This window comes from Globicephala melas, chromosome 19 (genome assembly GCF_963455315.2).
Source record: "Globicephala melas chromosome 19, mGloMel1.2, whole genome shotgun sequence".
In the NCBI taxonomy this organism is placed as follows: Eukaryota; Metazoa; Chordata; class Mammalia; order Artiodactyla; family Delphinidae; genus Globicephala; species Globicephala melas.
The window spans coordinates 9086511-9112178 of NC_083332.1; the positions used below are offsets into that span (position 1 = coordinate 9086511).

A 25668-nucleotide genomic window follows, 5' to 3' on the forward strand; every position below is an offset into this window, starting at 1 on the left:
CAGGATGCTCCCTAGTGTGCCCCGGCTGCCGTGCTGTGAGAAGCCCGGGCCACAGGGAAGGCCAGTGTGGGCACTCCAGCCACAGTTCCCAGCCAGTAGCCTGCCCCAGCCGCCAGGCGTGGGAGTGAGCCACCCTGGACATCCAGCCAGGCCAGTCTTCAGGTGAGTCCAGGCCCAGAGACCACCTGACCGACCACAAATGCCTGAGACTTCAAGTGAGAACTGCACGGCCGCCCTGTCAACCCATGAAACAGAGAAAGACGGGGGTGGGGGGAGGTGTGTGTGTGTGTGTGTGTGTGTGTGTGTGTGTGTGTGTGTGTGTGTGTGTGTGTGTGTGTGTGTGTGTGTGTGTGTGTGTGTGTGTGTGTGTGTGTGTGTGTGTGTGTGTGTGTGTGTGTTTTTAAAGTGAGTTTTAGGGTTTGCTATGCGGTAAACGATCACCTCGCCCAAAGAAAGGTCTGGCCAAGGCGGGGCTCTAAGCCCTGGGAACATCCTCCCAGATAAGGGTCTTTTTTTATCCAAGTGGCCTATACGTACCCGAGATTTATGCTGGGGACCCTGGGCCACACGGCATCAGCTAGTCTCTCTGGAGACTAAGGTCCGCCATGTGGGATGGGTGGCCAACGTGACCAAGCCCAGTAAAGACCCTGAAAACCAAGGCCCAGGTGACCTTCCCTGTGCGTGCTGTCACATGGTTGCTGGGAGAAAGCAGCGCTACCCGTGTGACTTCACTGGCAGAGACAACCGGACACCCGCGGCTGATCTCTCCTGGGCTCCGCCCTGTGTGCCTCTTCTCTTTGCTGATTTTTTTTTCCTTGCTGTGACAAACTAACCGTGCGTATAACAGCTTTTCTGGGTTCTGTGAGTTCTTCCAGCAAATGACTGAACATTAGGGTGGGCCTGGGGACTCCTGAACTCCTGGGTTACCAGCAGGAGTAATCTCAACACCCGGATGCCGGGCGCCTCGCCCGCTGGAATTCGCCCTGGAGGTCTGGAGGGCTCCTCAGAACACTTGTTTCCCATGGGAAGTAAATGCAACTGGCACATTGGGACTCGTGCCTATTTTCCTCAGGACAGCCCAGTGCATACCCCCTGGAAGGTGGTTCATTCACATCCACTGCAACACTGACTTGCCGTGGAGAAGAGGACCTACCCGCAGGACCTCTCTGACTGCAGAAACAGAATTAGGACTGAGATCACCTCATTTCTGTCCCCCGGGTCGGGGTGGGGGGACACCTGAGGGGTCAAGGTACTCACCGGACTCCACCCCTCCATCTGCTGTCATCTGGAAAAGGTGGATCCAAAAGAGCTCAGACTTAAAAACAGACATCTCTCCAGTGGCCCAAGCCAGGGAGAGCAGCCTGAATGGGGTTCAACGGTAACCTCTGATGGAGAATAAAAGGGGAAGTGGTAGAAAATACCTCCAGTCTTCCATGGCGGGTGGAGACGTCTGCTTCGTTGCGTGATGTAAGGACCGAGGCTGGCCTGCCCAAGAGGGCTCTGCCCCGCTGGGCTGTGAGCAGCCTCAGTGAACACTTGCTGACGGGGATCGGCAGAGGGAAGGAGGAGCTTCTGCTCTGCCCTGGTCTCCCCACCTGCACGTGAGCCGCTGATGGGGGTTCTCTGTCCCAGGCGGCAGAACTCTCCCTCAGGAGCCCACTATGATGGGCCAAGGGGCTGCTTGGCTGGCTGGCCCCAAGACCGGCCTGTCCAGCTCCAGGGTGCCCCAGGGAGATGAGAGATGAGGGGACAGGACTTTATGAAGCGGTCACCCCCATCCCAGCAGCTCCCGAGGCTCCACCATCGGAGACAAGCTGACTTACAATAATGACTTTATTTTAACATAATTAATTACAGACATAAAAGAGCCGGGAAGGGGGTGAGCCCCAGCCTAGCCCCGCCCTGGGGCTGCCAGGAGCGGGTGAGGTGCAGGTGAGGCCTCCCTGATGACCCTCCTTCCAGGGGTCTTCCCATGGCGGGGACCTATTGCTTTAGCAGGGGAGGGGCCACGCAAGCAAGGGGGCGGGGAAGCCTCTGGGCCCCGTCCCCCCCAGCAGTGCTGGCCTCCCTCCAGAATGCCGGCTTGGTGCCCCACCCTCCGCCTCTCCACCTCCTTCTTCTTTGTCCAGGGAGCAGACCATCTGGCCAGCCCCCCACCCCCTCTGCAAACCTAAAGGGGAATAAATACAAACTTTACAAAGTAAAAGGGGGTTCCAACGTTGCCCTGGGCCGGGCCTGGGGTCGGATGGGGAGCAGGGCCCCTGCCACGTGGGCCTCACATCATCCCTAACTGCAGCAGCGTGCTGGCATAGGCCATGGGCTTGACGTCGGGATGAGGCTGAGAAACCAGAGGCACACAGGTTAGACACAGACAGAAATGGGCCGGCGCGTGGAGGAGGGTCTTCTGAGCACCAGATGCAGAAACCAGCCCTACCCCTGAGAGCCTCTTCCCCCCGGGGCCCAGGCCAGGGAGAGCAGGGGACCCAAGGGGGTGACTCACCACTGCTGTGAACTGGTGGAACTGGGGCCGCAGGTCAGAGCCCCGGAGGTGGATGTAGGCAGCTTTGTTCCCCATCTGGTCGCTGCGGGGACAAGGGCAGAAGGGCCGGTGTGGTCCATCAGAGGCTGGGTGGGCCTGGGGCATCAAGGAGGAGGCGGGGCAGGGAGAGGGAGGGAGAAGAGCCCTGGACAGAGTCAAGGACATGGACGGACAGAGGCTCACCAGGCAAGAGAGAGGAATCCAGGTGAAGAGGGGCCCAGGGGGCCGAGGCAGGAGGCGTGGGGATGAGGGGGAGAGAGGGCCACGTGGGAGCCGGGGGCGGGGAGGAGAGGGCCCAGGGAGCAGGGCCGGCAGAGGGCCTTCCTGACAGGATGGGCAGAGGGCACGGGCAGCCCCACAGAGGCAGGACTCTTGCCAAAACCTGGTCTCCAGGCTGACCATGCCCCGGCTCTAGTCAACAGGAAACACAGGGGACAGAGGAACGTGGTGTCCGGCCACCTGGGGATGGAACGGCCAGAGCACAAGAGACTCCGGTTTCTTCAACCAAAAACCAGCAAGGGGGAGGGCAAGAAGAACAGGCAACTCGAAGATCAGGAGACTGAAAACGTGGCCCTTGTTTGGGTCCTGCTTGGAAGAAATCGACTAAAATGAGACGTTGATGAGAGACGTGGGGAAATGGAACTCTGGCTGGGTTCAGGTGGCCTCTTTAGAAGGTGTGACAGTGGCATCACAATTACACACAGAAAAGAAGACTTCCTTCATTCAGAAATATACCAGGGCAACAGCGGGTAGAAGCGAGAATGCCTGGGGTTTGCTTTACAAGAGCCCGCGGTAGGGGTGGTGAGAGCTGGCAACTGGTGAACCTGGGTGACAGGTACGTGGGCGCTCATCAGACTATTTTATCTACTCTTATGTATCCTTGGAATTTTCTATCACAAAAAGTTAAAAAAAGAAAACCACCAGATGGGTGGGGCAGGTGGGGACGTACCAGTAGTTGGGGGCAGAGAAGACGGTGACGCAGCGCCCGCCGTGTGCCACCTCATAGCCCTCGGCCTTGACCTCGTGGCTACGGATGATGTAGTCCAGGTTGTTCTCCTCCAGGAAGGCCTTGGTGACGTCGGGCCCGAACTGGCAACTCACACCCCGCTTGCTGACCGAGCGCCCGTTCTGGGGAGACAGGGAGCTCAGGGTGCCTGCTGCTCCAACCCGCCCGCTCTGCCCACAGCCCGCACCTGCTGGCCACGGCCCCGGGGAGACTGACCTGTGGCTGCGGGTCCGACCAGAGCAGGTCACACATGGGACCTGGAAGGGAGCAGAGGGGAGCGTCGGGGCCTGACGGAGGGCAGGGGAGGGGCCGTCCGCCGCGGGGCAGGCGTGGGGCACGAGAGACAGGACTCTGAGCCGCTGCTCGCCTCCCCGCTGGCCTTCCCCCGGGACCAGACCCCATTCAATCCATTAGGGCCCCAAAGCTGGAGGGAGCGTTTCTTTGTTGTTGTTGTTTTTAGCCGCACCACACAGCATGCAGGATCATAGTTCCCCCACCAGGGATGCAACCCGAGCCCCCTACAGTGGAGCGCGGAGTCCCAACCACTGGACCGCCCTGGGGCCACGGAAGTCCCTGGAGGGAGCTTTTAACACTGCAGTTCTGACCAGGTCCCTCTGTTGCTCAGGCCTCTGTGGCTCCCACTGCCCTAGGAACAAAGACCAAGCTCTTCACCCAGACCTGTGAGGCCAGACAGGCTCTGGCCTCACCAGCCCCTCCGCGCCCCGCGCTTGCCCGGCCGCACTCCTGCGAGAAGGCACCTCCTCCTCCTGCCCTGTCGGTGTTCGCGTGGTGTCCCCAGGAGGCCCTCCCACGGCCCGCTACCTCACCACTCCACACACACCCTCTCCCCACAGCTGTGTGTGGCTAACACTCTGCTGTCTGTCCCCATCACATCACTCCAGGGGCAGCAGGTGAACTCACAAATAAATAAATAAATGACCGCCGTGTGCTGCGGACACTCATGCTCCCCGGCCAGCACTGCCTCACGAGGGAGGTGCACTGACCCAAGTTACAGGTCAGGAAACTGAGGCTCAGCCTTGCTGTCTCTTGCCGAGGGCGCAAAGCCCATCGGGGCAGGGCTGGAGCCCCCGAGCCCCAGGAGGGAGGGGCTGTCCCCAGCCTTCCCCAGTCACCTGAATCTGGGGGCTGCCGACTCCGCTCGATCTTCCTGATGTCGTCCAGGGTGACGCCGTCTTCACTGAACAAGCCCCCGTGCATGATCTGGGGTTCAGGTGGGAACAGCAGCGTGAGGGCAGGGGCCAGCCACACCTCAACCCTCTGACTCGCTGCACCTCATAGCGGCGGCGGGGGCGGGCCTGCCTCACCAGCACTTTGCCATTGATACACTGGGCCAGCGGGAGCCACTCGAACACCTCGCTGAAGAGCTCGTACATCTGGGCTGTGTATTTGGCCTTCACCTCACCCTCAAAGCCGTAGATCTGGTTCATGTTGTCCGTCTCATGGTTGCCTGGCCGACAGCAGGACAAAGAGAAACCTCAGCACCGCTGGGTGCCCTCTGGCTCAGATCCCGGCCAAGGCTGAGGACAGCCTGGTGGCCCCAAGCCAATGGCATCCACACAGCAGCTCACTGGTCCCTCCCAGAAACCTGGCCCCTTTCTAGAGGGGCAAACGGGCTGAGAAGGCACATGGCCACAAGGCCCAGGCCTGCAGTGATCATCACGGAGTGGGTGAGGCCTGGGTTCAGCCCTGGCCCCGATCCCAAGTGACCAGAGGCCTGTCCCTTGCCCCTGTGAGCCTTGGGCTCCTTCTTGAAGGACTTGCCGTACGTTTTGGGCAGGAAGTACCAAGGAGGGGGAGATATTGACAAAGAAGAGGCCCCCTGCAGAATGCCTGCTGTGGGCCAGCCCCACGCCGTGCTTTTATCTTCCCACCCGCAACCTCATTCCTCCCTCCCGGGGCTTGGGGGAGACAAGGAAGCTGCCAGGCCCCCACGGCTGCAGCAGGCGCTCATCGAGCATCTGCCACATGCCAGGTCCTGCTGCAAGAACCCCCCGAACCTGGCTGTGAACCTGCCCGCTGTCAGCACTCGTGCCCCCAGGAGCCCCCAACCCAGCCCGCTGCCCTCACTTCCTCCTGGTTCTCCCCCTCTCCTGGCTGCATCTTCCGCTCACCACCCCACCTCTCAGCGGGCAGGTCCTCCGCCGGCGGCCCTCACTCCCTGGTGAGCTCATCCTGCCCAATACCACATGTACGCTGAGGAACCCACACTTTACAGCCCCCCGGGTGCCCCCAGACATCTCTCAGTCTCACAGCCACATCCAGAGCCAAGCTCCCCATCTTCTAGCCTACATCCTGCTCTTCCTGTCCCCGCATCTGTCAGTGGCAGCCACAGCCCTCCAGATGCTCCAGTCAAAACCTTGGAGTACCCCCTTTGACCCCTTCTTTCTCTCACACCCTCATCCAGCCCACTGGCAAACACTCTGGGTTCTACTTTGAAAAGTGAGCCCCAATCCAACCACTGTTCCCACCCGGGTCCAGCCACCACCAGTCTCCCTGCTCCCACTCTCAGCCCTTGGTTTGTTCCCCACATGGAGGCCCAAGCTATCCTCTTAACACCAGAGAGAGCCCCTGACCCTCCTCTGCTCAGAGCCCTCCCATGACCAAGTCCTCACCAGGGCCCACAGAGCTCCATTAACGTGATGCCGCTGCACAGTGCACAACCTGCCCAACCTTACAGGGCAGGCCCGTGCATGATCTCAGTGAAGACACAAAACAAACACACCTGCAACCGGTATCCCCACTTCTTAGATAAGAAATGGGAGGCTCACAGAGGAAAAAGCGAGGGCTCTGCCCAGGTCCCCACCCTGACCCCAGACCCTGCTGCCTCCCAGCTCACCTCGAAGTAGGTGAAAGTGATCAGGGTACAGGAGCTTAAAGCCGAAAAGGGTGAGGATCACCTCTACGGAGAAGGAGCCGCGGTCCACGAAGTCGCCATTAAATATCTGCTCTGCTAAGGAAAACAAGGGTGGGGGGACTGCTCCCTCCTCAGCCCCTCCACACCCCGGCTCCTGGCGGCACTGCCCTGGGGTCGAGAACGCCAGCAGGGCTTGGGGCATCTGGGCTTTCGTCTCTCCTCACTGTGTAGGTCTGGCCCAGCAGCTTGGCCTCTCCGAGCCTCGGGATGGTACTAAGATCTCCAACCTCGCCTGCTCCTCAGGGAAACTGATGGCAGAGGGGGAGACCCCAGGTGGTCAGCCGGCTTCAGCTCTCCCCCCAGTATAGGCCCAAAGCCATAGGGCAAATGGGACACAGGCCCTCCCACCCGACACTGCACAGGCCTGGTAGCCCCACCCAGTGGCCATTCATCAGGCAGTTATAACATGAGCAAATACTTATTCAGCATGGACCGTGGGCCACTGAGCACGTCACAGGTGTTAACACACTATTCCTCTCAGTAGCCCGATGAGGGAAGCCCACTTTACCACTACCTCTTCTCCCCATTTTACAAACGAGGAACCCGAGGAACTGCGAGGTGAAGTGACCTGCCACAGCCATAGCTGGAAAACGGCACAACCAAGAGGGAAGCCAGGTGTGGGCTGGGCCAGGCGCCCCACGTATATGCTCTTATACCACACACATCCAGCCCTCTTTCAAGCCGGGGGGAAGCTGGGGCTCGGACACACTGGCCACCTGCCCAGGTCACACAGCAGGCGGGGACTGGCCCTGACCGGTCTGGCCCCAGAGCCCGGAGCGCAAGGCCGCCAGCCGCTCCACCCCCGCTCAGTGCCAGTGCAAGCACTCAGGCCTCTCCCTCCTCAGGCTCACGCCTGTTTCCCAGGCAGGGGTTCCTCTCCCTCCTGCACCCCATACCCGGGAGGCGGGGCAGGGGAGGGGCCTGCCCTTCCGAAGAAGGATACGTAGGGGTTGGTGTCCGAGGGTAAACCGTTGAGCTCAAATATGTTGAGGAGGTCATAGAACTGGCCGTGGGTGTCCCCGCACACTGTAATCTTCTCTGTCTGGAAGAAAAGAGGCCACCGGAGAGGGAGGGGCCCAGAGAGAGATGTGGGGAGGGGGGAGGAGCGAGGGGAGGGGTGAGAGGTCACAGCAGACCGAGAAGAACCGTGCAGAACACACAGGCGTAAGGCACAGAAATGAAGAGGGGAGGAGAGAGACAGCCAGGAGGAGAGAGACAGGGTGGGTGAGGAGGGCAGACGTCAGGGAGAGAGAAGGCAGACCAAGCCCGGTGGGTCTGTGAGTTTCTGAGCTCCGTGGCCCCTCCCCAGCCAGGGAGCCACCCGCCCCGGCCCGCCTGCCCGCACACTGCCCCCAGCGCGCACCTCTTTGAGCGTGGTCTCCACGAGTGTGCTCAGCTTGGAGAGGACCTCTTTGACCTGTACCAGAATCTGGAAGGCAGGGCAGGCTGTGAGTGGGGCCAGCTGGAGGGCCTGCCGCCCACCCCAGCCCCAGAGAGACTGTACTGGCTAGGAGACGCTGCTGGGTTGAGGGTGAGGGAGAGGCAGGGAGGGGAGAGGAGAGGAAGGGGCAAGGGAGGCCTGGCTGCGCGGGTGCTGGCCGGGAACAGAGGCGGCCCCCAAGTTGTGACCCGAGTGTCCCATGCGGTATTTAAACATCAGGATTATTTCATGGGAAAACCTAGATTCTTGGTTTCTCTTAAAACAATCAGCATGGATGGACCTAGAGACTGTCATACAGAGTGAAGTAAGTCAGAAAGAGAAAAATAAATACCGTATGCTAACACATATATATGGAATCTAAAAAAAAAAAATTGGTTCTGAAGAACCTGGGGGCAGGACAGGAATAAAGATGCAGACGTAGAGAAGGGACCTGAGGACACAGGGAGGGGGAAGGGTAAGCTGGGACGAAGTGAGAGAGTGGCATGGACATACATACACTACCAAATGTAAAATAGATAGCTAGTGGGAAGCAGCCGCATAGCACAGGGAGATCAGCTACGTGCTTTGTGACCACCTTAGAGGGGTGGGATAGGGAGGGTGGGAGGGAGACGCAAGAGGAAGGAGATATGGGGATATATGTATATGTATAGCTGATTCACTTTGTTATAAAGCAGAAACTAACACACCATTGTAAAGCAATGACACTCCAATAAAAATGTTAAAAAAAAAAACAAAAACAATCAGCATCATGAAGAAACACATAGGATGAAGCCAGATGTGGAACATTTTATAAAACAACTGGCTTGGAAACGTCTAAATGTCAATGTCACGAAAATCTCCCACAAAGGCTTGAGACTGCTCTAGATGAAAAAAAGGTTAAAAAGGCAGGTCATATGCAGTAACTGATCCTTCAGTGGATTCTGGATTTTATTTTATATTTTATTATTATTATTTTTGGCCACACCACACAGCTTGTGGGATTCTTAGCTCCCCAACCAGGGATTGAACACAGGTCCTCGGCAGTGAAAGCACAGAGTCCTAACCACTGGACTGCCAGGGAATTCCCTGGATTTTGGATTTTTTTTTTTTTTTTTTTTTTTTTAAAAAAAACAGCTAAAAAGAATGTCTGGGGGGAAAAAACTGGGGAAAATTAAAATATTTGTCTAGAAACACAGAGTATTAGTTCTTTCAGATTGAAGATGACCTTGACAATGTCATGTACACCTGACAGTGTTTGCAAATCTTATGGACAGCCTGTGGACTGTTTGCATTAGTCAGTATTATTGTATTGGTACTAAATTACTAAGGTGGGATGACTAAATCATAGTCACGTAGGAGAATGTCCTGTTTTTAGGGGATACAGATTATGATGCAACTTATTCTCAAATGGTTCAGGAAAAAGAAGGAAGTGTATGTGTATCTACACACCCATATACATAGAAAGATGAAGTGAATGTGTCAAAACGTTAACGGTGAACCTAGGTGTGAAAGGGGTATGATGTTAACCACACTGTTCTTTTGACTCTTCTGTAGGCTTGACAATTTTCTAAATACAAAGCTGGGAAAACAGAGTGTTAAAGAGAAGAGGAGGGAATTCCTTGGTGGTCCAGTGGTTAGGACTTGGCACTTTCACTGCCAGGGCCTGGGTTCAATCCCTGGTCAGGGAATTAAGAATCCCACAAGCTGCACAGCAGGGCCTGGGGGAAAAAAAAAAAAGTAGGAGATGTCCACTTCAGGTCAGAATGTAAAGAGTTTGTGCAAGACTGTCATTCTTGCCCTAATGATGAGAACAAGCCAAAAAAGAAACAAAAACAAAGGAACAAACAAAAAACCCCCTGAAACATCTGAGAGCAAGGACACAAAGAAACCTAAATTAATCAAACTGCAGGCAGTAACGGTGAGAAACCCTTCCCTGGGAGAAAGGGACCATGACTGCACCCCCCTGGCAGCGCGCCAGGAGGGCAAGACCCTTCAAGGCTGAGGGGAAGGCAGCAGAACCCTCGTGCCTGCGTGGGCTGGCATTACAGAGCCCTGAGGGGCCCCGCCGCAGGCCTCCACCCTCGCCCTCGGATTCTCTCCCACAGCCACCCAGAAGGCAAGGCGCAAGGCGGCGTGGTGGAGAGAGGCCATCTGAGGCACAAAAGTGGGGGTGAGACTGGAAGGCAGAGAACTCCCCAGCCACCCCATCTTGGCAGCGGGGCTGAAAATCAGAGCGCTTTCCTCCAGTTCCAAAAGCTGGAGACTTTACAGCATAAAGACATCCCTGGGATTTTGCCAGGGCTGAGATCCCAAGCCCTGCAGACGGGAGAGTCCTGATTCCACTCTGAAGACACCTGAAACCGGTGGTGAACTAAGTCCAATAAGACCTGCCCCTGAACTGCAGATGAGATGGACACAGACCCTCACAATAGCAGCCCGACAGAATCAGGTCCTGCCGTTTCCTGAAGGAAAGTTTTGCCTCAGTCGCTACTACTCTTTTACACAAGATGTCTGGCATACAATAAAAAATTATAAGACGCAGAGAGCACACAACGGAAGCAGACCCAGAGATGGGGGAACATCCAGACAGAGACTTTAAAATAACTATGAAAAAAATGTGTTAAAGGATCTAGCAGAAAAGGTAAATGACATGCATGAACATATGGGGCAGAGAGATGAAAGCTATTGAAAAAAATAACCCAATGGAAATGCTAGAAATAAAGAATTCATTTGCAGGGTGCCAGGCACACCACGGGCTCAGCAAGTGTTCGCTGCCGGTACCACCCTTCTCCTCTCGTGCCCTGTGATGGGGTTCAGGCCCGGCTGTGATGCTATCCTGGGGTCACAGGCGCGTTCAGCCCTCAACAGGGGCGTTACCTGGTAGGCGCATTTCCGGTGCAGTTTCTTCTGGTCCTTGTACCACTGCATGAGCTCTTTCATGAAAGTGATTGTCACTTTGCCGTCCTCAAGCTTGGGTCCGCTGTACTCATCCTCGATGGCTGGTGTGTGAATGGGGGGATGAGAGTCAGTGGCCATGGCCACTGTGAGGGTGGGAAGTCGGGCCTGGCTCCCAGGCACGGGGCAGATGGCGCTGGACACACAGGTTGACAGGGGGATGGAGTGAGAGAAGATGCCACTCCCCGGCCGGGTCCTCTCATGGCCCGCTCCTTCCGTTCAGGTCAGCTCAAAGGCCCTCTCCTCGACTGGACTTGATAGCACTTGACACTGTTAACTGACTAGTCAATCCTCTCTCCCCACTAGGACACCAGCTCCAGGAGGGCAGGGGCTGTTTTGTTCTCAGCTGTGTCCCCAGTGCCTAGAACAGTGGCACCTATTACGTGCCCAATAACCATCTGTGGAATGAATGACAGACTCAGCTGAGCGCCCAGAGGACCTACGGACAAACCAGACACAGGAGGCCCGTGACGGGTGAATGCAACTGTGGAGGGCAGGGTGGGTGGTACAGCAGGGAAGCTCGCCCGAATCCGGAACCTCCAGACCCAGCTCTGGACTGTGGAGTCCCCAGAAGCGCAGGCGAAGGAGCAACAGACAGCGTGTGGGGACGGGCACCAGAGGCACCACTGAGCCCCATCCCCCCTGTGCCCCAGCATGCACTGGGAATGGAGGGCTCAGGCAAAGACGAGGAATGCTCTGGGATGGGCACAGCGGGGCACCCAGGCCTGACTCACTCATGCTCTCGATGTCGAGTGAGTCCACGACGGAGCGCTTGTGCTCGTCACCTGCGATGGCCCGCTCGAAGGCCTTCTGCTTCACGATCTTGTTGCATTCCTGGTATTTCATCTTGGCATCCTTGTCGTGGGGCTTCACCTTCACCACCTGGGTGCGTGGGTGGGTGAGAGGGGAGGGAAGGAAAGAGGCATCAACACCCAGGCCGGGGTCGGGGCCATAGGGAGACGGGGACGCCGCGGCTGCCCTCGGCCTGCCTGGCCCGGGGCTTCACGACTGCTGAGCAGAGCACCCGTGCCGGGTGCACTAGGGGTGCAAGCCTGGGCTCGCTTCACCTCTGGCCCTCAGCTTCTGCATCCCCAAACTGGGCCTGACAGAGCTGCCCACACAGGGCTGCCGGGTGGGTAAACGTGCCAACCCACGCAGATGCTCTTAATAAATCTTCGCTCTGACCATCATCAGAATAAAACTGGCCCCACTTCAGCCTCCTCATTGGAATCAGAGCGGGCTGAGATGCACTTTACTGATACCGTTACAGTCAATACCAAGGAGGGTGGGATTGACAGGAAAGGGTGGGCCGGATCCAAAGTCATAATTTACAGCCCAGACTCATCTGAAGAGGCAATGACTTGCTGGATAACCCGGACTCGCTGAGCCTAAGTTTTCTCATCTGCAAGATGGGGGAGATGACAGGCTCCACCTGCCAGGGCTGTTGGGGGTGATACACAGGGCCTGGCATGCAGCCTGGGCTCTGTGGGCAGCAGCGGGCACCTCGTGGTGACGTGGCCCTTGTTCAATCTTGGGCTCTGGGGAGACCCAGGACAAGTGAGTTCCCTCAGTTTCCTCCTGTGTAAGGTAGAGGTGACAGTGTTTCTACCCTGGGGGCTGGGAGGACTAAACAAGTGAACACTTGTGAAGTGTGTGCAGCGGTGCCAGGCGTGAGTCAAGTCCACATTAGCGTAGGCTGCTCTTCAATGCCCCCTCTCGTGGGCTGCTGCATTCATTAAATGAGATCGTATGGAGGAAGCGGCAGGCATACGGCTTTGGGACACACTCAGCTCTCAGGAGAAGGAGCCTGTCCTCTCCGCTCTCCTTACCTTCTACCCCGCTTCCTAAAAGCTCTGATCCTCCAAGCTGAGAGGCAGGCAGGGCTGCATTCAGATCCCAGCTCTGCTCCTTACTTGCTGGGTGATCCTGGGCAAGTGAATTCACCCCTCTGAGCCTCAGTTTAGTCATCTGTAACTGTTCCTGTAACTATTAGTGGACCCTGCCTGACCTGCGCACCCTGTTGGCCTCCCCAGGAGCGGACTCCCACAGCTCCTGTGCCGGGGGGGCCGAAAGGGGTGTGCCAGGGCTGGCCCTCAAGGGCAGGGATGCCCCCCGGTTGGAAAGCCTGGCAGAGTGAGTCAGAAGCCTGGGAAAAGGCATCTGCTAATAACCCCTGAGGGTCAGTGTGGCTCACGCCCCTGAGAATGGGTGTGCAGGCCAGGAGCGGGGGCAGGAAGCTGGTTCGGGGCAGGCTCAGGCTAGGGCACCCTGCCAGGCAGCTCCACCCAGGGTAGGGGTGCAGTGCGAGGCTTGGGAGAAAGGCAGCACCAGACCTTCCCTGGAGTCCTCCCCACCAAGGAGACCTTACGAGTCCACACCGCAGAACGATGTCCAAACCACCACTGGGCCTGGCCCACAGAGGCCCGCCCACCCCTCCACGTTCTCTGTTTGCCCAGCACTACCAGCCAGACCAAACTCCCAAGTCCCCAAGCACCAGCTCCTTCTCAACTCCAGGCCTCGTACAGGCAGCCCCTGGCCCAGAGCACCTCATTTCTACCTCCAGCGACTTTCTAGCCCCTCCTCCTCCTCCAGGTCTCAGCTCCCCTTTCTCCTCTCCCCCAGGCTGGGTCAGGCACCCCTTCTGGGCTCACACAGGGCCCTGGGCTCCCCCCGCCCGCCCCAGCCCAGAGCACTGCTGGAGATGGGTCTGCCTCCCCACTGCAAGGCGGCCATGGCCACGAGGGCAGGGCTGAGGCCGAGTCCCAGCTGTGAACGAATGCCCGGAGTGGATGGATGCCCCACTAAGCATTCCCTCTGAGCCACTACCCTGTTCGCAGACAGCTCAGAGGCTGGGGTGCGGGATGCAGGCAAACGCCGACGACCCCGGGAACAGAGGGGCGGGAGCAGCGACAGCAGCAGCGGCACCGGGACACAGCTAAGTGTTCGAACGCTCACCACGCGGCTGATGTTGTGAGCAATTACCTTGCTCACTGAATCCTAGAGCAGCTCTATGTGATGTTATCACATCTCCACTTGACAGATTAGGAAACTGAGGCCCAGAGAGGTGAGGTCACTGACCCGAGAAGCCAGGATTCAGCTCTCTCGCTGCTTGAGATCCTGCTCCCCCAGCACGCTGGGATGTGCTCCCCTCCCTACCGCTGCCACCGTCCCCACGATGCCCTGCGTGGCCTCCAGGGAGACACCGTCGTGGTCATGAGTGCAGGCTCTGGGGCCAGGCCTCCAGGGCCTGCATCCAGGCCTTCCAGGGCAGGCAGCCCTACCTCTCCAGCCTCCCTCAGCTTCTAGAAAGCGAGGGAGGCTGGAGAGGTGGAGGGTGGCTGTGAGAATTTAACATCAGGCCCATCACAGGGCCCAGCAGCGAGCGAGCGCCTGTGCCAGGGCCTGGGGCTGCTGCGACTGCTACTATAACTGGCTGCCGGGCTGGGAAAGGGAAGTGACCCTGCCAGGCTCCCGCTCCTGGGGAAGGTCGTTTGCTCCAGGTTGGAGGGGCCTAGTGGGTCCCAAGGCCTGTTGGGTCAGAAGCAAATGCTGGACTTTTCTTTAAAAAGTGGGATCTGGGGGCTTCCCTGGTGGCACAGTGGTTGAGAGTCCGCCTGCCGATGCAGGGGACACAGGTCCGTGCCCCGGTCCGGGAAGATCCCACATGCCGCGGAGTGGCTGGGCCCGTAAGCCATGGCCACTGAGCCTGTGCGTCCGGAGCCTGTGCTCCGCAACGGGAGAGGCCACAACAGTGAGAGGCCCACGTACCGCAAAAAAGAAAAAAAAAAAGTGGGATCTGGGTTGTATCCGTGTCAGTATCCAGATTCTGATAGTGATGCCAGATACGTCACTGGGGAAAACTGGGAGAGTGGGATCTCTGTATTACCTCTTACGGCTGCGTGTGAAGCTACAACGTTCTCAAAATAAAAAGCTGCTTTTAAAAAGTGGTATTTTCAGCTGGGAGTATTCACAGGCAGTAACTACAACGACTCCAATCAATGAAATGATAACATAGGCTTGTGATCCCCACGTGAAGCCACGGGGGCTGCGCGTGTTTGGGAATTGGGAACTCTTCGGATTTTAGAAAGGTGACACAGTGCACCCGCGTGCTGTATGTTACAGGACACCTCCAGCAAGTCCGGGTGGCACCTGGTAACCACACACACTCCCGTTTCTGCAGTGAAACTTCTGGTCGCACTACATGGGGGCAAACAAGACCATCAACGGCCTATCAGTTCAGATCGGATTTTGCCACCAAATGAGCTGCCCAAACTTACCAGACTATTTTTCACAACGGCTCGGGTTTACAACTGAGGTGAAGGAGCAAGAGCTCACTTCAGGGGACCCACGTGACAATGGGTTGTGGGCCATTATGACTATTTCCAATGTAGAGGTGAGGGGATGCAGCCCAGAGAGAGGCCACGCCTGCCAGTGGCACATGGGCAACCAAGGAAGCCAGGGGTCTGGGGGAGGCAGTGGGAAGCAGGACACTAGGGTTTTCACCCCATGGGTCGAGACCCTCCAGTGAATCCATCTAGGAGGTCACACCAACACTCCTTCCATAATAAATCAGAGTGAGACCATCGGAGCACGCTGCCTGAGCTAAGGGCGATGATTATGCCACCAAGTCTGGGACCAGGCTGTCCCTTCCTGGCTGCGGGACCTTGGGGCAGTGACTACTCTCTGGGCCTTGGTCTTCTCACCTGTAAATCAGGGATAGTAAGAGTCCCCACTGCGTAGGGTTGTCATGAAGATCACATGAGTTTTCACAGCACGAAGGTCACCAGCGCACCCGGCCCCTGAGAGCGCCGTGTCAGGTGTCAGCTGTGACCGTTCCTGTTACTATCATACGTCCACACCTTAGGGGAACGGGCGTTCGTACAGGCTAGCGAGGCAAAACGCACTGCTAACTGACTGTGCTGGGCTATGCTGTAAGAAGAAACCCAAATGCAAACCATATTACAAACCAAACCCCAAAAATCCCAGGAGAGGGTGAGGAGTGCTGAAGGAGTCCCCAGATCCGGCCCGGGCCCGTGTGAGTCACCACCTGAGTTCCAGTCACAGACGGGAAAGAACACAGGTGGAATCTTCTGAGAAGAGGACCCAGTAAGGGGGCGGGGAATCCTGGAGCCAGAGTCCCCCGGGAAGGATGAGCTTGGAGATGAGGGGCATTGGTGGGGGGATTCAACATGGACCCATGGAAAGGGGAGATCAGCTCCTGCCCTGGAGGGAGAGCAGAAGAGAGGTGCCCCCACGTCCCCACCCCCTAACAAGGCCCTGTGCCTGCACACGGCCCTTCCTGGGGGCCGCAGCCTCTTCCCCAGACACCCCCAGGAGAAAGCGCACCCAGTACTGAGCACGGGCAGGCCCTACTCTGAACGTACTACTCTTGCCGAATCCTCACAAGGCCACTGAGGCAGGCTCTGCTGTTCTCTTCCGTTTACAGATGAGGACACTGAGGCCGAAGATCCAAAGCTCTCAGAGATACACAGCTCATAGCCGGGCGTCCTGACCGCGGAGCCGGCGCCTCCAGCCCCTGCATGAGTGACCTTCAGAATTTGAGACTATGACTCACAGTAAGAAATATATATTTTATCACACCTAATACGCATCCGTATTCACATAAATGAAAAATACTCTTTCACAAATATATACGTACTTCCTCCAAACAATGAACTGCTGTCTTCTTCTCTATTCTATTTGATGAAGGCAGAAGTGCTGGTCTCAAACTGTTACACTGACTTCACGGCCCACTAACCATTACAAGCATGGACTATGGGTTCAAGTCTCAGCCCTGCCACTTCGCTGCTGGGTGACCTTGGAGGAGGGACTTCCTCTCTCTAGACCTCTTTTTCCTTCTTGCAGAACGGATTGAACGCATTTTCCTTCTTGTAAAAAGCACGTCAAGAGCTCACAGCAGAGCTAGGCCCACAGTAAGTATGCAGGTGAGGAAACTGAGGCTGAGAAAAGAAGGGTCCTTCACCTGAGGGCCCAGGCTGCTGTGAGACACAGCCTCAGGCTCTTCGTTTAACCACGGTCACATCTTGGTTCCGCCTCCGAGGATGCCATGACCTGAGAGGGGGCCTGGGCACATCCTCCGTGAAACTCCAGCACGTCCCAAGGTAGCCCTGGAGGCAGAGACTGGATGGGGAGCCACCCCAGGGCCCAGCCCTCTGCCCTGCACCCAGAGTCGGATGAAACATGTCAGAAAGGACGACCTGCAGGCGGGCGGCTGGCCCAGGTGGGCAAGGATCTCAGGCTCGTGCAGGGGCTCCCCAGGGCTGCTGGCAAAGCCCTCACAGGGAAATGGGCCGTGACCCGGCCCCCAGGGCATCCGCAAGGCCCGGGAGAAGACTCAGATGCAGTATGCCCACAAGACGGCTGCAAGTGACCTCTCAGCCTCATGGAATATGCGGGGCGAGGGCCCAGTCTGGGCCAGAGCTGTGCCGCAGACCTGTGCTTGGGGTTCCTCTCATCTCCTGCCCCCTCCCATCTCCTCCAGGCCCCTCCCCCCATTTGGGGACCTGCAGGAAAGGCCCCTCCCCCCATTTGGGGACCTGCAGGAAATCCCCATCCAACCCCACCTGTCTTCCGAGTTACTCATTACGGAGCCCTCCAGCCCTATGATCTTTACGCACACCACTTCACCAGAGCCCAACAGCCGCCCAGGAGGTGGCCACTCCTCTTGTTACCATTCTCCAAATGAGGACGCCAAGGGACAAGGGAGAGGTTTGGCTGGGGAACGGCCTGGGAGCCCACGCTTGCAAGGGCTCTGTTCTGCTGCTCCTTCCTCCGTCCTCCTCCCGGGGGGTCACCCCAGCCCCCTCCTCCATTCCGCCCCTCAGTCTCTGAATTATCTCTTCCTTCAGGCCTCTGCCCGACCCTGACACAGGTGCCCCCGGCCCAGCGCCTGGCTGGAGGCTGCACTTGGCCTGACAGCCGCCCTCCTCTCCGGGCCAGCAGCCAGCCCCAACCGTCTGCCCTGGCTCCCTCCAACTGCAGCCTGTGGCTCTCAGCCTCCCCTGCCGCCTCTCCCGACACAACAGAAGCTGCTCAGAGTGCGTGACGAATGAAATGAAAGGAGGGAGTGCCGGGTGCGTTGCGGGGACGGGGGCAGAGTGATCATTCATTCAACGAACACTAAGCCCCTGTTGGATGCCAAGCACCGTCCCAATGACCAGAATAAACAAAACCCCTGCTCTCGAGGAGCGACTCTCTCCAGCGGGGAAAGAGTGGGCCGGAGGGCCGGGCTGCCTGCGTTCAGATCCCAGCTCTGCCGTTCGCCTGCGCATGCTGGCGGGCAGGGGACTTGAGCCTTCTGGGCCTCAGTCACCCCATCTGTACGATGGGAGTAATCACAGTTCCCACCTCACAGGGCTGCCTCACGAGTCCCTCAGCCAGCTGACGAGAAGGGTATCGAACATGCCTGGCCCGAAGGCATGTGCTCTGGGAGTCCTTACCACTGTCGTTATCATCAGAGCAGTTACAGTGATGGGGTGGCAGATGAGCAAGTGAACTGGTGAATTCTTGCCATCCTCTAGGTCCCCTCCCTTGTCACCTCGTTAAAACACATCCCCCGTTTGCTCCCTCTACAGCATATCACCCTCGTCTATTTTCTCCCAGGCCCATATCCTCACCTGCAACGATTCTGTGTACCCTCACAATGACGGGCTTGCTTTTTGCCCTCCTCCGAATTATAAGCTCCACCAGGAGAGCTGTGTGCCTCTTGTTCACCAACAATAACAGCAACAATTATCATAATAGTTAATTATTACAGAACACTGACTACATGCTAGGGGCAGTTCTAAACACTTGGAAAGCAGAGGCTCATTTATTCTTCACGGCAACCCTGAGAGGTAGGTCTTACTGTCCTCCCATTTCACAGATGTGGGAAAGGAGGCACAGAGAGGCCAGGTAACTTGTCCCAGGTCACCAGGCGACGATGGCAGAGCTGGGCTACGAGCCCGGCTGGCATCTGTTGGATGAGCAAGCGGCAAGTAAACATGTGAATGGCCCCCTCATACCTTCCCCGTCTAGTCCAGCTGCACACACAGAGGCCGTCCTCCCCCAGCCTGCCCCCACCCGGCCCTCAGCACCCGCCTGGCTCAGAAGCTGGGAGCTGGCTCACCCCCCGAGGCCTGGCTCACCGTCTCATAGTCGCGCAGGGCGGCCCGGAACTTGCCCAATGCCATGTTGCTGGCGGCCCGGCGGTAGTAGCCCTTGATGTACTTCTTGTCCATCTCGATGGCCCGCGTGGCGTCGGCCAGCGCGTAGCCATAGCACTCAGTGCGCAGGTAGGCCAGGCTGCGGTTGCCATAGTAGATGGCATGGCTGGGGTTCAGCTCGATGGCCTGGCTGTAGAACTTGATCGCGTTCTCGTAGTCCTTGGCTGTGAAGATGGAGGAGGAGAAGCATGAGGCGAGGCTGCCACCGCCCAGCCAGAAGAGGCCCTGGGCTGGGTACTCGCCCAGTCCCCCAATTTACAAATGGGGAAACTGAGGTCCACAGCTGAGCTCAGAAACGTCTCTTCAGCCCACCCCCCTTCCCTGTCCTGTCCCACCCTAGCACAGGCCTTGTCTCCTCAGGCCCAAATCCCTAAGACCCCAAATCACTTCCACACACCCATCCACCCAACCATCACCCCCCAAGGCCCCAGGTGGACAATACTTCTTCCAGGACTTCAGGAGGGTCTTACTGAATGTTCCCCATGGCCCGGAGAGGATATGTTACTGAGTGCCAGACCTGGGCTGTGAGCCAGCAAGTGTGAGTCTTCCCTGAGCCCCTTGGTTGTCCAGCCCCCCAAGCAAGTAAACAAGCCCAAAGAGGGGTTCTAGTAGGAGAATAGGAAGTGGGGAAGGAAAAGGAACCTACTTAGGTCTCAAGAAGGGGACACGTCAGCAGAGACCCAAAGGAAGTGACAAACCAGACCAGAGGAAGAGCATTCCCAACAGAAGGAACAGCAGGTGCAAAGGTCCTGGGGGGGCGAGGGAAGGGGTGAGAGAGCATTATGTTCCAGGACCAGCAAGAGGGTGGTGTGGCTGGGGTGGAGTGAGCTGGGGGAGGGCAGGATATGAGGGCAGGGAGGCTGGCAGGACAGATCCCAAAGACCACAGCCAGAGCTGGGTGTGGACATCAATGTTCTAAGTGTGGAGTGACAGGATGTGACATCTGGCCAAGGGGAAAGGTCAATTTTATTTGAAATGAGCTACGGCCATGCCTTGCACGTTACATCTCAGCCTGTGGAATCCTCACATCCCCACGGCATAAGCACCGTCTGGTGCTCACTTTACAGCAAGCCACAGAGGTCTTGTCAAGGTCAAACACTCAGTGTGTATCTGCAGAGCTGTCTTGGGTCCTGCCCATATGGCCATTCAGCAGGCAGGAGGCCGCAGCTAGGAGGTGTGCCCGAACTGCGGAGGCCATGACGTGCCAGGTGCCACATGGGGCTCTTGGCGCATGAGTCGCCTCACCGAACCCTCACGGCAACCCCGAGGACAGCTGCATTAGCCCCATTTTCCAGGCGTGGCTCTAGGAGGGAAACCCCAACACACAAAGTGGCAGGCAGGAATTGTGAGCCAGGCCAAGACCCAAATGCTCCCACTCTCATCCTCCGTACCAGGTGGCCTCTCAGTGGGAGCCTGGCATAGAGACAGGCACAGACACAGGGGCAGGTAGCCTGGGCCCAATTGCTGGCTCCACTCCTTACTAGCTGTGTGTCCTTGGGCAACTTATGTGCCCTCTCTGGTCTAAGGTTTCAGAGTCCTCCAGACACTGAGCCTAAAATGAAAATTCCTGCCCTAACTTCTACTACTCTTTTCTCCAGAGCCATCTGATAAACCATGGCTTTCCTTTGTTTGCTTATAATCCATCATCCCAGTTTGAACCTAAGCCCCAAAAGGGCAGGGGCCCTGATTGTCTTACTTCTTTGAACCCTTGCCCTGTCGGAGGACACAGCAGCCCCCAGCCCTGCCCTCCTGGGGCTCACAGTCCAGTTGCGGGGTGGGAGTGACACAGCACACACAGATCCACCCCCAGGCAGTGATGACCCAGAGTGTTTTACAACTGGGGCAACCCAGAGGGGATGCCGGAACTGAGACCTGGAGGAGGAGAAAGAGTGAGCCAGGTGAAAAGAATGGAAGAAGAGGATTCCAGGCTTCATGAATGGTTCCTGAATGAAGGCAGGAAGGAATGAAAGAAAGAGAAAGACAGGACACACCTACACTAGAGAAAGAAGCCAGGTGCTGGGAGATGCCAGGAACAATATAACAGCGATTCCTCCTACAGGCTGACGTCTGGCAATCTTTCAAATGGCTCGGGTGTCACCTCCTTTGGGAAGCCTCCCTTGACACCCAGGCTGGATCAGGCACCTCTCCGGCTGCCTCGGCCCCTGGGCTCCCCTATGCCAGCCCTGCCCCCTCTGGGTAGGCACCGTTAGGTGATGGGTGTGTCCCCCAGGATGGTGAGCGCTGGAGGGCAGCCCAGGACTTCCCAGAAACACGCAAGGGCAGAAGCAGGCAGCCCAAGTCTGACTGACCCTCCCTGGAACACCAACACCTTCGAGGGCTCCTTCCAGCCTCCCGGCTGGGCTCCAGAGGCAGACTGGCCAGCGCTCTTGCCGGGCCGTTCGGCATGCGGTGGGGAGCCTGGTGCCTCGGACCCGGACATCTGGCTCTGAGGATCCCGACCACGAGACCGTGGGCAGACAGCCTCCCCGCTCTCAGCCTCAGCTTGCTCATCTGAACTGCGGGAACCACAATCGGCCCTGCCTCATGGGCTGGTTGTGAGGGTGAAAGGAACTCCTGGCTGAAATGTGGCTACAGCAGAGAAAGAGGTCAGCAGAGGCTTGTAAAAGAAGTGAATAAATGACCAAATGAAAGGAAGAAGAGACTAGAGCAAACAGGAGGGGCCTGTGCTTCGCACAGCCACCCAGCGGCACCAGATCCCAGCCCTGCTGTGTGTGCTCGACAAATATGAACGCATTTAATCCTCAAGAGAGGCCCCATTTTAGAGGACGAGACTGAGGCGCAGAGAAGTTAAGGTTTGCCCAGGGGCCACACAGCAGGTAAGAGGAAGAAACAAGATTTGAACCCAGGCAGCCTGAGCTCTTAAGCCTGTCTACAAACTCTTAGACTCAGAGGCCTCCTGGGGGGTCAAACAGAACCCCTCTCTTTTTACAGAAGGGAGTGGGGGGCAATGAGGCCCAGAAAGAGGGGAAGAGAGCTGAACGACACTGGGGATCAGGCTCTGCCCCACCAGGGCCTCTGGAACGGGCCTGAGTTCACAGAAGTGATCCAGCCATGCTGATGGGGGCGGGGGGCCTGGGGCCCCTCTTCTCCCACCATATTGAGCCCCTGGGCCCCTCTTCTCCCACCATGTTGAGCCCCTGGGGCCCCTCTTCTCCTACCACGTTGAGCCCCTGGGGCCCCTCTTCTCCCACCATGTTGAGCCCCTGGGGCCCCTCTTCTCCCACTGGGGCCAGGACGGCTCCAGGTGAGGCTGTGGCTAAGGACTCTGAACGTGGGTGCCAAGCACGTGGTGAGGAAGGGGGATATCCGGGCTGTGCTGCTCACACACCCTGACCTTGGGCAAGCGGTTTCACTTCTCAGAGCCTCAGCTTCCTCTATAAACAAACAGGCCCGCTCCTACCTAGTACCTGGGGGAGGATTAAACAAAGTGGTGTACCTGGCCACCACGGGGGCTCAATTCAGGCGAGCTGTAATTATTCTTTTCATTGCTATTCCCCCAGCCCTGGAGACTGGGGCTCTGCGCCTGCAGCTGCCTGCCAAACAGCGAGGGACCTGGACCAGAAGGGGCATTCCCCTCCGTTCCAGCTCAGTGCCAGGACCGCTGGCTACCTGCCCAGTCTCAGGCCTCCTAAGAGCTCAGATCCCAGGTCCTGGAGGGCAAGGAGCCCTTCCCGACGGCCTACTGTTTCCCAGAATTCTTCCCTCGCCACAGCATCACCCCCATACTTGCTGCTCCTCTCGAGCCCCACTGCAGGAACAGCCCCACCTTCCACACCACCCCCAGCTGGAGACTGGACCCTGTCCTGGACACCTGATCCCTCCAGCCCCAAAGCCAGGCAGTCACCCTGTTCTGTCATGTCAGCCTCCGGAACATCTCTCAAATCTATTCTCTCACTTCCACCCCGAGAACCCCTCTCTGCCCTGGTCTGGCCTTCACCCTCTCCTGCCCAGGTTCCTGCCCCAGCCTCCTCCCAGCTCTCCCAGCGTACGCACCCCCCGCCGCTCCCGAGGGGCCTTCCTGAAGCTCAAACCCAATCCAGTCCTTCCCCACTCAGAACCATCCACGGCTCCTCGGGGTCCTCAAGTGGAAAGCTCGGGCTCCTGCCTGCAGCCTCACCATAAACTCCTCTGGCCTCTTACACTCCAGCCCCACTCACTTCCTTGGTGCCAGGCTCACCTCTGGGCCTTTGTCATCCAGCTCTTCCTGCCTGGGGTTCCCTCCTCCCTCTCTCCAGGCGGCCGCTGTCATTCTCCCTCTGAAACATTTCTTGAGTCGATTTCCGTCTCTCCAGCCTAGTGGGCACCACCCCCCTCCCCACTCACCTGTCCACCATTCTAGTCTCCTTCCTGGTCTCCAGCCTTGCCCTTGGGTCCAGTCTCTACAAGGCCGCTGGGGGATCGCCTTCAAACGCGCTAATCAGTGTTGCTCCTCTCTTCAAACCTTCCTTGGCTTCCTACCACCCTTGGGATCATGTCCCTGACCTGCCTCCAGGGCTCTACCTTCCAGCCTCACCTCTCACCAGCCCCACCTCCTTCTCGCTGCTCTGGCCTGACTTTCCCACTCTTAAAATCTGTTCCTGCTCCCACCAGAGGACAGCTCTCCACTAATGCTCTGGATTCCTCCCATGCCCCACCCCTCCTCCAGGGCTCTGCTGCTGTAGGTCTCCTCTCTCTCCTGCAAGATCAACTCTCTCTCTGTAGGACCATACTCTTAGTCTCTTCTACTCTTAAAAAAAAGCACCCTCCCCCCATTTCTCCACTCCCCCTCAGAACCAAAATTCTCAAAACCCTTGTCAACAATTGCTGTCTCCACTTCCTCATTTCCCATTCACTCTTCAGCGCCCTTCCCTCTGGCTACCATCGCTATCATCCCCTAGAAACTGCTCTGGTCAAGGCGACCACCAACATGTTATAGAGGCAAATCCCATGGTCAATGCTCGGTGCTCGCTTTGGCAGCATCCGACCTCAGGTAGAGCCCCTCCTTCTAGATGTACTCTCTTCTCTCAACTTTCCTGATTTTCCTTCCACCTCACTGACCACTCTTCTGTCCTAAACATTAGAATCCCTTGAGGTTCCGTACTAGGCCCCTTGTCTTCTGAGGTGACCTCATCCATTCCCAGGGTGTTCCAGTCCACCCATAGGCTGATCATACCCAAATCCCTCTCCAAAGACTTCCAGACTGGCCCGTCTACCTACTCAATGTCTCCTCTTGGATAGCAGAGTCAAATTCTCACTAGTCTATGCAGTGACTTGTGACACCCTACATGAACTGGCCCCTGTCCTAAGCTTATCTTGTACCTGTTTCCCTACTAACTCGTTAAATCTCCAGCCAAGCCAGCCAGTCTCTTTTCATTCCCGACCTCAGGGCCTTTGCACAGGCAGCTCCACCCACCTGGGACACTCCTTCCCAATTCTCTTTCTCAACTTAAATTCCTTTTCCTCAGTACGATCTTCCTTGACCGCCCTCTCTAAAGTACTAGCCTCTAACCCTTATTCTCTACTTCACACTACGTTGGGGTTTTTCCAAAGGACTCATCACAGCTTCTAAGTATTTTAATATTTATCTGTGTGTTTACTCAATGTCTGAGTCTTCTGCTAAATTACAAGCTATATAAGGGTAGGGCTACATCTGTCTCATCTACTGCTACATCCCTAACGTCGAGCATGGTCCTTAGCACATAGCAGATGCTCAATAAACGTAATGAATGAATGGGTGCCCCCACACCTTTCTTTCCCAAGATCCTAAGTCATACTATTCTTGGGATTGCCTCACCTCTACTCCCAGAACCTCCTTTCTCCTGGTGTAACCCCAAATCTCCTACTTCCTTTCCCTCCCATCTAATGATCTATTCTCCACTCCCATGATTTCCTGCTCTATTGGGACAGTTCCCCCCTCCCCCCCACTTGGTGTCTCTCCACTTGGTAGCGCCATCACTGCTCCGCCTCATGTCACTACTTGGTAGCGCCCTCTTCAGGTCTCACCATAAGCTGGCACCTCTGGGGTCTCACATTTGGTAGTGCCCTCATTCCCGTCCCCCTCCCGTTTCATACTTGGAAGCGCCTTCCTCAGTCTCCCCACTTAGCACCCGCTCCGTACGCCACTTCTAGGTGTCACCCCTTCTCTCAGAAGGCCCCTCTGTCGCCCCTTGGTAGCGCCATCCTCGGCCTCCCCACGCCCAGTCACTTGGTAGTGCCTGCCCCGCGCCCAGGCTGGCGCTCCTCGTTGCCATGGTTCCGCGCGGGCCCGGCACCCCTTGACCTGGGCCGCTCTCCACCCTCCTTCGCTCCCTCCAGGGCGGGCGTACCTTTGAAGTAGTCGTTGGCCTGCGTCTTGAGCTCCTCTGCCCGCTTCAAAGCGCCATCAGCCGGGGGCTCGTCCCGGGGGGGCTCAGCACACTCAGTCCGCTCGCCCTCCGCCATCGCCATGCCGCAAAGCGACCCCCCACCCTGGCAACCGCGGCCAGCGGCACCCGGCCGAATCGTCGCGAAGGAGTGCCGAGTTGCCGCTGCCGCTGCTGCACAAGTGTCGTAAAGCGCGGGCCCTGAAGGCTCCCTTCGCGCGCCTGC

At 57.5% G+C, this 25668-nt stretch overlaps 1 protein-coding gene across 1 annotated transcript; it reads right to left on the reverse strand.

The window, feature by feature from the left end:
• Nucleotides 1-1815: 1815 nt before the first annotated feature.
• On the reverse strand, nucleotides 1816-25627 carry PPP5C (protein phosphatase 5 catalytic subunit). The gene is made up of 13 exons (XM_030873840.3): nucleotides 25407-25627; nucleotides 19003-19244; nucleotides 11590-11737; nucleotides 10778-10899; nucleotides 7844-7909; nucleotides 7424-7522; nucleotides 6403-6508; nucleotides 4871-5013; nucleotides 4679-4766; nucleotides 3762-3802; nucleotides 3489-3667; nucleotides 2501-2582; nucleotides 1816-2338 (listed from the first exon to the last, which is right to left on the reverse strand). The coding sequence occupies exons 1-13, from the start codon at nucleotides 25525-25527 to the stop codon at nucleotides 2276-2278; spliced, it is 1500 nt and encodes a 499-aa protein (XP_030729700.1). The 5' UTR covers nucleotides 25528-25627; the 3' UTR covers nucleotides 1816-2275.
• Nucleotides 25628-25668: the final 41 nt, after the last annotated feature.

Coding starts and splice junctions, on each gene's coding strand:
- PPP5C (XM_030873840.3), bottom strand. CDS start 25,527: ATGGCGATGGCGGAGGGCGAGCGGACTGAGTGTGCTGAGCCCCCCCGG. Junction 7,910..10,777: donor ACCGGAAATGCGCCTACCAG/GTAACGCCCCTG, acceptor CCTGCCTTCCAG/ATTCTGGTACAGGTCAAAGA. Junction 3,803..4,678: donor TCGGCAGCCCCCAGATTCAG/GTGACTGGGGAA, acceptor GCTCCCTTCCAG/GTCCCATGTGTGACCTGCTC.